The sequence below is a fragment of the Octopus sinensis genome, linkage group LG21 (genome assembly GCF_006345805.1).
Source record: "Octopus sinensis linkage group LG21, ASM634580v1, whole genome shotgun sequence".
Taxonomy (NCBI): Eukaryota; Metazoa; Mollusca; class Cephalopoda; order Octopoda; family Octopodidae; genus Octopus; species Octopus sinensis.
Window position 1 is genome coordinate 7,721,500 of NC_043017.1, and position 15,701 is coordinate 7,737,200.

The 15,701-nt window shown below is 38.1% G+C and overlaps 1 protein-coding gene across 5 annotated transcripts in view; it reads left to right on the forward strand.

Annotated features, from left to right (window-relative positions):
- The window catches only part of LOC115222831 (large proline-rich protein bag6), a 45,412-nt gene extending 29,778 nt beyond the window's left edge, over positions 1-15,634 (forward strand). For 2 of the 5 annotated variants that reach the window (XM_029793152.2, XM_029793153.2), the window contains exons 16-23: positions 1,333-1,678; positions 2,299-2,522; positions 3,507-3,609; positions 6,366-6,493; positions 7,462-7,728; positions 10,641-10,862; positions 11,737-11,844; positions 14,063-15,634. In XM_029793152.2, coding sequence (XP_029649012.1) covers positions 1,333-1,678; positions 2,299-2,522; positions 3,507-3,609; positions 6,366-6,493; positions 7,462-7,728; positions 10,641-10,862; positions 11,737-11,844; positions 14,063-14,332 — 1,668 coding nt within the window. In that variant the 3' untranslated portion in view covers positions 14,333-15,634. Of the gene's footprint in view, positions 1-1,332; positions 1,679-2,298; positions 2,523-3,506; positions 3,610-6,365; positions 6,494-7,461; positions 7,729-10,640; positions 10,863-11,736; positions 11,845-13,870; positions 13,951-14,062 lie in introns of all 5 variants that reach the window. The other 3 variants (XR_005003345.1, XR_005003346.1, XM_029793154.2) reach the window with 3 other exon arrangements.
- Positions 15,635-15,701: the final 67 nt, after the last annotated feature.

Here is a 15,701-nt window from a genome sequence, read left to right on the forward strand (position 1 = left end):
ATCATCATTGTCATTTAATGTCAGCTTTCCATGATGGCGTGGATTGGATGGTTTGATGGGACTGGCAAGCCAGAAGGCTGTACCAGGCTTCCAATCTGATCTGGCATGGTTTCTACAGGTGGATGCCCTTCCTAATGCCAACCACTTTGAGAGTGTATATATATGTGTGTATATATATATATATATATATATATATATATATAAGGTCATCCCACAGGACACCCCAAGACTGTTTCCACTCATTTTCCCCATTCATCTTGATCTTCCATAATGGCCCTCAGCTCCTGTACCCCTTCCATACCAGTATCCTCCAGCAAGTTGCCAATATAGGTCGTCTTCCTCCTTCCTCTCCTGGTTCTTCCTTCTGTTGGTTGACAGAGCACTAAGCTTGTTAGCAGTTTCATCAGTATGTCCGATTCAAATGTCCAGCTAGCCTCATCTTTCTATGCTGTATCTTCAATGTTACTTTTGGTAGTCCCTGGTATAAGTCATGTTTGTTGTATGACTCTTCCAGGAGACATTGAGTGCCATTCTAAGCATCCTTGTATAACAACCATCCAACTGCTTCTTCAATTTAACTTTTGTTTCATGGCTAAATCCTTCATTTTATGAATATAAAGACCATATGTTTATGAATGAAATCCGTATTTGTTTTGATTACTGTAGCATTTTGTTTTTCTTTTAAGTGAAGAACAAAAATACTTTTATAATTTCCACGAGATCTAAGCTTAACTAAAAACATAAGTTAGATAAGCACTAAACTGAGATGAAGTATGAAGCTACTTGATGGAATTGTAACTTTTGTATCAGTTGTGTGTTGGACAATAAGATTGTTGATTACATTACAGAGTACCTATCACTCCATCTTTTCAAATTAGGCATTGTATGCCAAACAGATCTTGTTGGTGCTGGTGCTATGTAAAAAGTCCATTCCACAGGATGGTTGGTGTTAAGAAGGGTATTCAGCCACGGAAACTATGTCACAATAGTGGAGATTGGTGCAATCCTTTGACTTACCAGCAAGGAAGATGGCTATTAAATGTCAAAGATACAATTTAAAATATTTTCGCAAATTATGAAAGTGTACCACTGGTAGGACATATGGCAGTTTGTGTGAAGTTTGCGCTGAACTACCAGTGGTACACGTGGCCGTTAATGTATAAGATATATAAACAAGGTTTCAGTTACAAATAACTGCTCAGATGTTTGGGGTTTTTTTTAAGATTTGTAATTTGGAAATTCATAGAAGAATCTGAAGAAAGCAGCTGTATTGTAACTATTGTTAATTTAAGATTTCTTTTGAAAGATTTATATTTTACGTTTCACCTGCAGAGAAGTACTGCATCTGGTGGCTTACAGACTTCAACAGTAAACAACAGCGGCAACGCTGCTAGTGCAACTAACACTACAACAACTACAAGTACAAGAAGTACTGCAACTGCCAGTACCAGTTCTAATAATGCTACTTCAACCCCGAGCCAGTCCAGTTCAACATCATCTGGGACGACAAGCCAGGCTACAAGTGGCACTCAAGTGATACCAGATGAAGCTATCATTCAGTTAATCCAGGGCATTATCAATAACTTGATGCAAGCTGCAACCGGCCAGCAAAATGTGGGCACAATTTGGGATTTCTTTAGTACCATTGGCGAAGAAATGGATATAGAGCACTTTGAAGGTGAGTCATTTATTTGTATTTTATTCAAAAATGGTGTGAAGCACAGTCTAATTAACCTGAGACTGTGTAATGTTAACACTTATAAGTAAGTTACAAGTGACCGGGTTTATCAATATATATTTCTACTTCAAAAGTAAAATATATTTATTATCTATTTCCAAATAGGAAACATAAAAATAGTGTTACACAAACGGTAACAAAATGCGGCTATAAAACTGGAAATATATTATACCTCCAACTTTGGGAGCGTTTAAAAACTATCTTTAAAAATATCCACTCTCTCAGACTGATCATTTTTTCCATTCAAACTAATAATAGTGCCATAAAGGTTTCTGAATAAAGGTCTCCAGGAGAACATAATGGTGATTTCATTTCACATACAAATTTCCAGATTTTGTAAGTTGTGTACATAATTAAATTTTAATTATGGACACAGCTAATGAAATTTAGTAGTTTTATGTCAAAACATTCCAAAAGTGAACTTTAAAAAATTTTTTTGTTTGAAATTGCCAACTCCTTTAAAAATGTATACATCTGTGTGCATGTGTGTGTGCATACACATATGTACATGAAATCTCACATCTGTTTTTTTTTTCTCTTTTTTTTTTTTTTATTGTTAGGACTCACCAACGACATCTTTCAATGTATATCACGTCACTTGACTATTTCTGATCTTATGACCGTTTTGCTGGGTAACTCTGAGCCTCTCAATAGATTGCGAACACCTCTTAAAGAACTCTTTCTTCATCAAATTCTTAATGATGCTGAACCTACAGAAGCCAATATTCAGAATGCTGTATTACAATTATTAACTGAAATGAGAGCAGAAATTAAAGCTATAGTTGTAAGTTGTTTTTGTACATTTTCTATTTTCTTTCATTATTGCTGACTAAATGTTTTTATCCCAAAATTTAAGATTTTCTTTTGTATCAAATTCTATTTAAAAACACAAAAAAGCTATATACTTAATGAAAAAGAGAAAGAATTCAATTTAGCTAGTCTTTCTAAGACTGCCTTTATTTTAATTATAACTACAATTTCTTGAATAAAATGAAAGTAAAAAATTTTGTTTATAATGGGATTAATCTTTTAGTATTAAAACTGGCCACATCCAGCTCAAATATTCTCCCTATTCTATGTTCAAACTGACCAAATCAGGCCTCTTACACCTACCCTACAATGTCATTCTAAAAGTAAACTATCACATCATTGGAATATCAAAGATGCAACTTAGTGTATGATAAAATCAAAATGGTCTGAATAAATAAGCCTTACATTTGACAGCAGAATCTGAATGCTAAAAGGTTAATGTTCCTGCTCATTGAATTTGCCTTAAAATTTGCAATTTCATCTTTCCCAGTAAATATACATCACAATGATACTGAGAAACACTTTAGATTTTTTATCCTTGTATTTTTGGCATAGATTAAGTTTATTAAGAGTAGTTTAATTAAATGATAGGTCATTGAAATTGTAAGAATTTAGTCGAATTTTTGGGAATATATTCTCTGTGTGTCCTCAGATAAAATTATGAGCAGAGCTTTTTGAAATTTGCCACTTGAATTCAAGTTCAGAGATAGATTTTAAATATTTGGAGCTATGAAAGACACATGAGCATATTTAATGCACCCCAACTTGGGTAGTGTTTAGTTGGGGGGGAAACGTTTTTAGTACATTAAGGCCCACCTCTGCATGTGGCTCCTGAGACTTTTTGAAAAAGAAAAAAATGTCTTGTATCACATCAGTAACAGTTGTTTAATTCTGTTATTTATGTTTAATATTGTCAAAATGTTAACTTTAATATCCTCTAATTTTCTGTGTATCCTAGAGTATATCTGAAGTTCAACCTAACATTGATGCTGAGACTACACTGGACAACTTCCTCAAACACCAATATACTAAAATAATAAAACTGACTATAGAATCTGAAGGTGAGTGTCTTTTTTATAAAGTTTTTTTTTTGATTTTATGAAACTGACTAGAATGAATTGATAGAGCTCGCCAGCCTCGTCTGGCACCTGTGTCGGTGGCACATAAGAAAAACACCGAAAACACCATATCCGAGCGTGGCCGTCTGCCAGCCTCGTCTGGCACCTGTGTCAGTGGCACATAAAAAACACCATCCGAGCGTGGCCGTCTGCTAGCCTCGTCTGGCACCTGTGTCGGTGGCACATAAAAAGCACCATCTGAGTGTGGCCGTCTGCCAGCCTCGTCTGGCACCTGTGTCGGTGGCACATAAAAATCACCCACTACACTCTTGGAGTGGTTGGCGTTAGGAAGGGCATCCAGCTGTAGAAACACTGCCAGATCTGACTGGCCTGGTGTAGCCTTCGGGCTTGCCAGACCCCAGTTGAACCGTCCAACCCATGCTAGCATGGAAAGCGGATGTTAAACGATGATGATGATGATGATTTTGTGTGATAATTATGAATATGAGACATTTTGGCACAGCTGTTTTGGCCTCACCAATTCAATGCTGATATATTAGACATTTCAATGTCTAATATATCAGAGAGAGAGAGATGATGATGATGAGGCTGTATCAGGGCTGCACTCAAGTTACAGAAAAATGAATATAAGTGGTACAAAAAAATTAGACAGGGTGAGTGGGTAGATTAATAGGTAGGAGTGTGAAAGGAGAGTGGCAGATGGATAGAGATGGGGATAGAGGGCAATGCAGTGAGGAGTGATGTCGAGGGAAGTAATTAATATATGTATGGATTGGATTGGATTGCCTGTGTTCAGTTCACTGCTGGAGGAAGGCCAGCATGTTCTCTCCCCACCAGAGAATGGCTTGAGATCTTACTGGTCTGATGAGCCTACTCTGCCACCCTGGCTCAACATGGCTTGGCAGCGGGATGCAGTGTTTTATACTCATACCCAGGAGTAGTTAAGTCAACTACATGTAATAACAAGAAAAATTATACATTTTAACCCTTCAGCATTCAGATTTTGCTGTCAAATGCAATGCTTATTTATTCACAGTTTTGACTCAATCACACATTATTTCATAGCTTCAAAATTTTGATGAGGTGCCTGTTTATTCTTAGAATGACGTTGTAGGGTAAGATGTGAGAGGCCAGATCTAGCCAGTTTAAAACACAAAACCGGTAGATATTTGGGCCAGATATAACTTGTTGACGTCTCTTCCTTTCTTTCCATTTCTCCTCTCTCTCTCTGTCACTCCTTTGTATTCCCCCTTTTACGGTACGTCGCCATTCTCCACGGTAGCCGGCAACTGCCTCCCAACCGCTAATATTGATGTGAGCACAATAAAGCTGCACAAACTGGGGAGCAATAAAATTCAGGCACAGCTGATCACTGATGGAAGGAAAAGGGAAGTGATTGACTTTTGTAGAATATAGTGAAAAACAACGATGAAATCGAACCAATAACTGAATTAGAGGAATCGGATGCTGGATGCAAGAGAAAAGACTGCACTAGTATGGACAACCTTTACTTCCGGTGAACCTATATAAATAATCACCTCGTGTGCTTCTCTTTCATTCACCCTTTCTTGACCACACAGCGAAGATCATAGCAAGCAAGCTAAGAATTCTCATTTCATTTCTTCCGACTCTTGTACTACACACATACATTTGCCGCTAACCCTTAAATGTTCGAATCTATCACTAATTCTGCTTGTTCTTAAAATATAACCCTTTATTGTTGTTAACCCCTCGGTACCAAGTTAATTTGTTCGTTACTCTGTTCATTTCTTCAACCCCGATTGTTTTAAGTCTACTGTCCCCAATCAAAATCTTCGCAGCCCGCCATTCGTTCGCGGTTCGCCCGCCCTCCCACCCCCACCACCCATACCGGAGAACACTCTGTTTACACCATCCTCACACCGGATATCCCCTCTACCACCACCACCACTACGTGTGTCTGTTCCTCCTACCCCTCCTCCTCAATATACTTTCTCACTATGTATTTTACCCCTGCCTCTCTCCCCCGGACAGAAGCAGCTAGCGCTGCAGCTCATCAAACGTCCCACTTAACCTGTTATCTTATGTTCCTCCTGTTTTGAAATGTGTCACTGCCTCAACCGGCTATCTCCTTCCAGCCCCCTCCCCCACTCGTGATATCCTACGTTTTACTTCCTACTTTTCATTCTGTCTAGAACCTGCCACCAACCCTACCTGTCATCGTTTCTCTTTACCCCAAACCTTCCCCACTGGTGCTCCCCTATATTACATGCACCCCCCACTCTCTCTCCTTCTCTCCTCTCTGCCGGAACCCTCCCCCCTGCCGCAATGCAACGAAAAAAAGGCAATAACCGATCGTGGCCGATGCCAGACCCCTCTGGCACCTGTGCAGGTGGCACGTAAAAAGCACCCACTACACTCGCGGAGTGGTTGGCGTTAGGAAGGGCATCCAGCTGTAGAAACACTGCCAGATCAGACTGGAGCCTGGGGCAGTCCCTGCTCCCCAGACCCCGGTCAAACCGTCCAACCCGTGCTAGCGCGGAAAACGGACGTTTAAACGATGATGATGATGATAACTGGTTTAAATGCTAAAGGGTTAAAAATCTGATCTTTTTCCGTAGACCTCTTAAACAGTTTAGTTGTGTTTTCTTTATAATATAGCTAACTCATTGGTTTTAATGCACGGATTTTGTCTTACTGCTCCCTATATTCTCTGCATGCATAACACCAACTAATGTTTATTTTTGTCTCTTTTTCAGATAACAATGAGTTTGGTCTAAGTTTATACAACTGGTTCAAAACTTTCCTCTCTGAGCTTATTGTTCTTGGTCGCTTTTGTCTTGTCGATGGTCACCCAGCTTTCCAGCGAGTGGTGCATGATCGATTGGTAAGTTAATAGTTTATCTATTTATTACTCATTTAAATAAATGTATTGTGAAGAAACGGACTTCTTTATACATTTTGATGCCAACCTGCTTACGACCACCCCTGGTTGTAGGTTTTTAAGGTATTTTGAATTAAAATCTTCCATCAAATATTTCATCATTTTAACATCCATTTTTCTATGGCTGGATGCCCTTCCTGCCACCAACTCCCACCTGTTTACATGTAAGGTGATATTTCCCCCCCATGACCAGATATGTTTCTTCATGAAAGACTCTGCTTGGATGATACTGACATTCACTTACAATTATCATGCAATGTCAAAGCAAGAAGATAGTAACACTCACACATACACGATGGGCTTCTTTCAGTTTCTGTCTACCAAATCCACTCATAAGGCTCTGGTCATCCCAGGGCTATAGTCTTCTATAGGCACAGAGTGGGATTGAACCAGAAGCCATGTGATTGAGAAGCAAACTTCTTACCCCACCACCAGCCTTGTTAAAATATGTTCCAAACCCCTATTTAATAGTGACAAAAGTTGTTACTAAATTCTTCATTCTTTTGAAAACGGAAACAAAGGTAGTGTTATTTCTGTGCGTGGACGGGATGCTGAAGGACAAAAAGCTGAATGGACATAATGCCAAATGGACATAAAGCCGAACAAACACAATAATAATGAAAAAAAAAAAAAATTCCTACTTTCATAGTTTAATGACCAATTCACCAATTGGTACTTAAGATTTAACGAGATCAAATTATAATTTTCGTATGCCTTTTTGGCATCTTGTCCATTTGGCTTCTTGGCATCGGTTTCTTGTCCTTCGGCAAATGTGCACTTGGCATCCCATCCGCTTACCGTCATTTCAACAGAAATATGGTAAGAAAAGTGCAAGATATTGTTTGATGCGTGATGTTGACCACTTGACCAGGTTGCAGTTAATTCATCCTGTGGTCATTCTCTTTTTCCAGCAACATTTGACCAATGGTATCAATGTAATGATGCAGCAGTCCCTAATTACCATGGCAACACTACAGCTAAACGGTTTCCACCCTCAGCAGACTGAGAGCGACATTCAACACTACATTGCTTGGAAAGATTCTGCTTCTGCAGCGAATAAGGAATCTGCGAAACCAACTCCACCAGAGGTGACGGCAGCGACGGCCGTTCCTGAGGTTGTTGAAAGTGAAGCAGCATCCCCTATGGAAGTAGATTCAGAAACTTCAGCAACATCTCAAGTAAGAGTTTGTTTTTATTTTTAGTGTCAGACCTTCAATGTAAGTAGAGTGGCTTAGGTATTGCGGGTGTTCGACTCGTGATCATGGTTTCAATTCCTGGACTGGGCAATGCATTGTGTTCTTGAGCAAAATACTTCATTTCACGTTGTTCCAGTCCACTCAGCTGGTAAAAATGAATAATCCTGCAACAGACAGGAATATATACATATATATATATAGGCGCAGGAGTGGCTGTGTGGTAAGTAGCTTGCTTACCAACCACATGGTTCCGGGTTCAGTCCTACTGCGTGGCACCTTAGGCAAGTGTCTTCTACTATAGCCTCGGGCCGACCAAAGCCATGAGTGGATTTGGTAGATGGAAACTGAAAGAAGCCCGTCATATATATATATGTGTGTGTGTGTATGTCTGTGTGTCTGTGTTTGTCCTAGCATTGCTTGACAACCGATGCTGGTGTGTTTATGTCCCCGGCAGAAGAGACCGATAGAATAAGTACTGGGCTTACAAAGAATAAGTACGGGGGTCATGTTGCTCGACTAAAGGCGGTGCTCCAGCATGGCCGCAGTCAAATGACTGAAACAAGTAAAAGAATACATATACATACGCTAGAGAAACTGACCCTGTGCTCTTTATGGAATAATGTGGACTGACCTACCTTCATTGTAAGCTACCCAATAATTAGAGGTTTACCTGCTGTGACTGTCGTGTCTTTTAAGACCTCAAGTAGCTAGGATTTACAGGGCTTAGATCAACTAAGTATATGGTAAACGCACTTGACTGAGATGTTACACTTTGGAGTCTTATTTGGTACCTCATGGTTATGATTAAAGTTGTTGCAGCTATGATTATCCTGTATAGTGGTTACGGTATTCGACTCACAATTGTAAGGTTGTGAGTTCGATTCCTGGCAGCTTGTTGAGTCCTTGAGCAAGACACTTTATTTCGTGTTGCTCCAGTCCACACATCTGGCAAAAATGAGTTGTACCTGTACAAGATGGTATCAAAAGTTCCCCAGACTAGTTCTATAGCACACGGTTGTGTGCACAATGAGACTTAGCAGTGACCTTCCGAAGGCAGTGTGCCAAGTGACATTGCTGTGTTTATTTCACAAGTTGTGAAATTTGTGCTTTTGTGATCACATGTAAGGCTGTATTCATTGATTTTTGTCATGGACAGCAAATTGCAACAAAGAGCCAACATGAAATTTTGCATTTAAGTTGGGAAGTCTGCTACAGAGACATTGAACATGCTTTGACAAACTTACAGTGATGAGTTGTACGCAATGTTTTGAGTGGCACGGATGCACAGCAGAGCCGCAACTCAATCAAGAGCATGCTCATTGTTTTTTTTTACATCCTTGGTATTGTACATCAAGAATTCACCCCCACCCCGGATCAGACTGTCAATTGAGAGTTCTACTGTGATGTTTTGAAGTGTTTGAAGGAGGATATTTGGCAAAAGGAACCGAGTCTGTGGAGCATGAAGAAGAATTGGATTCTTGACGACAACAATGCACCCTGTCTTCGAGCTCTCCTCATCTGTGAGTTTCTCACCAAAAACATGGTATCACTTCTGCACCCACCCTATTCACCAGATTTAGCACCTGCTGACTTCCATCTCTCACCCAAAATGAAAATGTAGCTCAAAGGTTGCCGTTTTAACACTGTTGTGAAGATCAAGAGTGAATCGCAGAAGGTCTTTGATTCGCTTTTGGAAAATGACTTCCAGACTGGATTCCAAAAATCGCAGGAATGTTGGGACCGGTGTATTGTTGTGCAAGGAGATGATATTAAAATTTAGATAAGTTATTTTTTATTAAACATAACTAGTCTGGGAACTTTTCGATACCACCTCATATTTCAAAGGGCTGGCCTTGTCACATTCTGTGTCTCACTGAATCTCCCTGAAAACTACATTAAGGGTATGTGTGTCTATTTGGTGAGAATAGCTTTCTCTCGCATTATCTGAAAGCTACAAGATTTTTATACATTGGTGAGAGGCTGGATCTGAACAGGTAGAATATTTGGGCTGGATTACTGCCAGTTTAAAGGATTAAGGATTAACCCTTTAACCTTCATATTCCTTTGTCAAATGAATTGATTATTTATTCACATTTTAAAAAATTAATCACGCATTATCTTGAAGCTTTGATTTCAATGGTGTGTTTGTTATATTTTTAGAATGACATTGTCAGATAGGTGTGATAGGTTGGATCTGGTCAGCTTGAACATAAAACAAGTAGAATATTTGGGATGGATATGGCTGGATTTAATGTTTTAGAGATAAACTATGATGACGACCTTAACAGTAAACTGCATTAGTTTCATTTTGTCATCTCTATATAAATATATTATTTTGCTTTCTGTTACAGAAACCTAAAAATGTTCAATGCATCCTTATGTTTAGTCTAATGTGTGTACATGTGGTATAGTTAGCTATTCAAGACTGGCTGTCTGAAACCTTCACATGCAATCCTGGTTAGAGGGTATAGATGACCATCATACATTCTATCCTACCTGTCTATAACAACTGACTTGGATCATGATGCTTACATATATCATCATCATCATCATCAAGTTCTGAACAATACATGAATAAATGTGTATATATTACTAATTTGAATCATTGAACTGTGGCCATACTAGAACCGCCTCCAAGGGTTTTTGTTTATCGTATTTCCCACATTTCTTATTTTATTGAACTAAATGAATGCAATAATACATGTGCAATCTTCCACACAGTTTCTATCTGCCAAATTCCACTCCCAAGGCATTAGTCCACTCATACTTCCAGTAGCCTGCATATATATATTTAGCACTTTGTTCAGTCTTGCTGTCAAGAATTGGTGCGTTTTTGTCAATATTTTAATGATGCCGACCCAAGAGGATTCTGTCAATTGCTTTGTTCTTTGCAGGCGACTAATATTAGTAAACCCGACACTACTACTACTAAAAATAAAGAAAGCAAACCTAAGTTGGTTAATGGTGTGAACAGTGCGGAGACTTCTACTACTTCTGCTACTACTACTACTACTAGCGCTGCAACTGTACCCCTTACTCTTGCTGTGGAACAGACTAATGCTGCTGCTCCTACCACTACAAGTAATGGAGATGACTGGTGCAGTGTAGTTCCAGCTGTAAGTGCTATTTTTTCTCCCCCTTCTAAATTTTCAACGTTTTGTCTCCAATCCTCGATTATTGCAATTTCATAAATCTGTTCACGTGTATTCTGTAGGAACATTCGCAGTTGAATGATTGATACATGGTATAAACAAAACAAAACAAATAAAAAAAAAACCCTGCTGTATTCCTTTGATGATGATTAGCAAATATTCATGTTTTCAGAACCATGCAACTATTAGAGAAAAAGAAATGCACTTTGGTGTGTAATGTTGCACCATTCCTGCATATCTTATGAGAAACTGCAGATCAGTCATGGGCAAACTGTCCCACAGCACTTTTCGAACAGTGTGCCCTGCCTTATACTGAAGCATGTCTTATGTGGTTTGCTTAGTCTGGCCATGCTTCCTGTAGACAAAATGGTGTTAAAAAAAAAAAGGATTTGTTTTTTGAGAAATTCCTTGCCTTTAGAATGGCTGAATTTAGTGTCTGTCATCTGCAATCCATGTGGTCCCTGCTGCATTACCTCCACACATTAGTAACATACAAAACCCCACATTACGTTTATTGTTCTTTAAACCAATATTTCACTGGGTTTCTCACTGAAAGCCTGTCTGCTCCCCCCCCCCATCTCCCCTAACATTATCAGAAGAACCATGATTTCCTCTCCATTGACTTCTGACTCTGTCTACAAGGCCACATTAACCTACAGGGATTAAAATACCACATTAGACCTTATCGTTCAGAACATGTCTGTAGGAAGTAGATCTATTCTTAAACACCAATGTATAGAAATGAATTTTTATTTTCTATATAAGCTAAATATTTAGAAAATTTTAACGTCAATTTTTGGTTTTTAAAAATGAATCTGCTTCTTTTGTTATTTTCCAGGAATGGGTTCCTATAATCAGGCAAGACATCCAACATCAAAGACGCCAGAATCCTCAGACACCATTCAGCGATGCATATTTAAGTGGAATGCCAGCTAAGCGCAGAAAGGTATGTAAAATATTATCTAATTACCATATTTGATGGCATATAAGATACCCCCTCATCTCGATGTCTCATAAAAATCACCCCACATCCTATATTACATGCTTTAATGAACTCCCCCCCTTTTATTGAAATTAGGTTGCATCTAAGATACCTTCAAATTTCAGTGTTTTTTTTTGTTTTCTATTGTAAACTACAGGGTGTCCCAGAAGTCACTGATGGGTTTCAATTTTTAATAATTTCCATAACTTTACAAATAAATGCATGAAATTTCGATGCAATATAAAGGACATAATGGAAATTAATATACAAAAGTCAAATTTTGCAACACCACTACAGATGAAAAATTACATTGCTTAAATGGCAGCCATTTTTGGCTTCATACACCCATGCTCTTTCCAAGACTTGCACCATAACACCCTCAAGAGTTTCAGACCCCACTTCTAATGTTCTCCTTCTGTTGCACTAGGGTCTCCGGTTTGTTGACATAAACCCTCTCTTTCAGGTATCCATGATTCAGACCTTTTTGCACCTGCCCATTCAAAGTAGACTTCACATATGTTTCCAGCAAGATGGGTCAACTGCTCATACTGCAAGAGAAACAATGCAGTTGCTATGGCAGTGCTTTAGAGAGAGAATAATCTCCCGCTATGGCAATGTCAACTGGCCTTCACGTTCCCCAGACTTGACTAGCTCAGATTTTTTTTTTTGTGTGGGGATACTTGAAAGAGAGGGTTTACATCAACAAACCAGAGACCCTGGTGCAAATTGAAGGAGAACATCAATAGAAATTAGAGAAATGGGGTCTGAAACTCGAGGGTGTTATGGTACAAGTTTTGGAAAGGGCACGGTTATGCGAAGCCGAAAATGGCTGCCATTTTTCCTATGTGATGTAGTGGTGTTGCAAAATTTGACTTGTGCATATTAATTTCCATTATGTCCTTTATATTGTATCAAAATTTCATGCATTTATTTGTAAAGTTAAGGAAGTTGTTAAAAATTAAAACCTATCAGGGACATTTCGGATAACCTGTATAAATTGTTATAAACACCAGAGCTGTCTGTGGTCAATGCTATGCTGAGAGATCCAGTATTCTGTTAAAACCAATTGCTTAACATACTTTGGTGCAAAAGTTCCAACTAAATGCTAATAAATTAAGGATCAAATAGTTAATATCCAAGCACTCCTATTAGTAAAGTACTTAGTTATAAATAGGTACCATACTGACTATAGTGTAGATAATAATAAAGAAAATAGACAGCACTAGTCACATTCTTCTATGTAGGTGTTGTCTCACCTCATGTATTCAGCTATTATTGGACATAAAGTATGAAATGGGCCTTTCTGTTGAAATTGTAATTGATATGCTGATATCATTGGATAGTTTGAAATGTGTAAATACTACCATTTGAAACACACACATACTTTACTAGTTTTCAGTCTTGACAGGACATCACCTTCAAGGGTTGTAGACAAACTTACCAACCTCAGTGGATTTGATTGGATTGCCCATGTTCAGTCGATTGCAAGACAAAGGCCTCAGTATGTTCTCTCCATGGTCTGAAGTGTAGACTGTGAATTTGAACTTGAGATCATACTGGTTTGATGAGGCTACTCTACCACACTGGTTTGTGCAGTTTTCATACTCATACCCAGGAGTAAAGTCGATTACATTGCCCCTGTGCTCAACTGAGACTTATTTTATTGATACAATTTGGTTCTGCACAATTTTTATCTACCAATCTCACATGGTGTCACTCAGCAATACCACAATGCTCTAATTTTGTCCCACACTGTATCCATCACATAGGTAACGAAGCGGAATGAAACAAGTTGTGTTCTTGCCTGGCTCAGTTACTAATGAAATTGCTGTAACCAGCGAGACAAGAGTAGTTTTAACTTCACTTAGTGTTCACTATTTAACCCTTTAGCTTTCGAATTATTCTATCAAATGTAATGTTTATTTATTCCAATTGTTTTGAATTAATCTTGCAACTTTGAGATTTTCATGATGTGATTGCTTATTTTTAGAATGACATTGTAGGGTAGGTGTGAGAGGTTGCATCTGGCTGCTTTGAACATAAGACTGGAAAGAATAATATTTAGGCCAGGTATGTTTGGTTTGGGTGCTAAAGGGTTAAGTTTAAACCATTACCTGTTCTTAAATGTTCTCCTCAATTCAGTTTGATCATGTCTAGCATATTGAAACTTTGTTTGTTTCAGATGAATCCTGGTAAAGCAACCAACTTAAGTGAGGTGTCAGAATTTGTACCCGATTCACTGAAGAAAGCTGTAGCCTCAGCTGGAGTTGAACCACTAAGCAGTTTAGAAAATTTATCAACTGAGGCAGCTCGTGACAGCATATTACATTCAGCTTTTGAGGACCAGATGTGTAATAATGTGTTGCAGCGGATACACTTGGACTCTGACTACAATCCAGAAATGTTCCCTAACATAGAAGAATATTTCAAAAAACAACGGAAAAGCAAATGACTAATTTAGAAATTTGTACCAGGTGAATTGTAAAAAAAAAAACAAAAAAAGTTTCTCATCATTATACCAATAAGCTGCTTGGCTCTAAAACAGACTTACGTTATTTAATTTTAGTATTGATTGATTTTATTCCTAAAAACATTTTTTTTATATATATTTCTCAACTTCCTGAATCTTTTGAATTCAATGTGTGCATCAATTAGATCCCTTGAACATTTGATACAGGCCACCACAACCAACCACCACCACCACCACTCTCTTTAGTAGTGGTTGCTTTACAAAAGCAGAAATGAATTTCAGTGAATATTTCCAATGTGATTGTAATAAATGTTATGTTGGTGGCCCACTTTGTGTTTTACTGTATAGCAAAATAGTCGAGTGAATTCTGCTGGGTGCATGTGTGTGTAAATACAGATTTCACATAACCCCTCCACCCCCTCTGCACTGAACAATAACAACTACCCAAGCATTTATTCGAAATTAATTTTAGACATAAATGTAGTTGATGGTTTATGAATTACAGTTTTAGATCATGATTCTGTATCATTATTATTCAATCTCCCTCACTCCCTGTTTCTCATAAGTAATGTCAGAAGCAGTCTATAATATCTTAAAATCTTTAATATTTAATTGATGTCTTCCTGAAGAAAAATGGGAAAAGTTGCAGTCCTGCCCGCTCTCCCTTTCTAATTCTTAAACTTAAGGAATTTAGGACAACTTAAAACTCCCTTTCCACTGATTTGAAAAATTATTTTCCAGTGCCACTCACTTTCAATTGTTTTATACAGATATCCAAACGTATTTCTTTGTACAGAATGAAAATATTTCGGTCACTTATACAAGTTTTGATATAAAGTTAAAATGTCACACCCCACCCACCCAATATGGCCCAAACCAACCAACCAACCAGTCTTTGGTCCCCATTTCTTGCTAGATGATATTCACACCCTGCTATTAATAATAATAATTCCTTTCGTTGCATTGAAATTTTGCATGTTTGCTTTACCAAAAAAGAAAAAAAGAAATTGTGCCTCTCCTCAGTCTTCAACTGTACATAAGATTATGGTTATTAGACACAGTAACAATGTCCAGTATGTCGATGATGAGGATGAAGTATTTAGTAATCAGTTTGATTTTTTTGTGATGAGGAAACCCCTTTGTAAATACTGGGCCAACTTTTGTCTCATATCAGCTTTCAGCAATGTATGACGGCTTACCATTTAAAAAAGAAATCTCTCTCTATATATATATATATATACAAAAGTGCTAATTAATATAGTAAATAAAACTTGTCACAAACTTCCAAGTCTTTGATTTCAGACAAGACGCTACACGATACATCCTACATTCTTTTTTTCCGTGTGTGTCT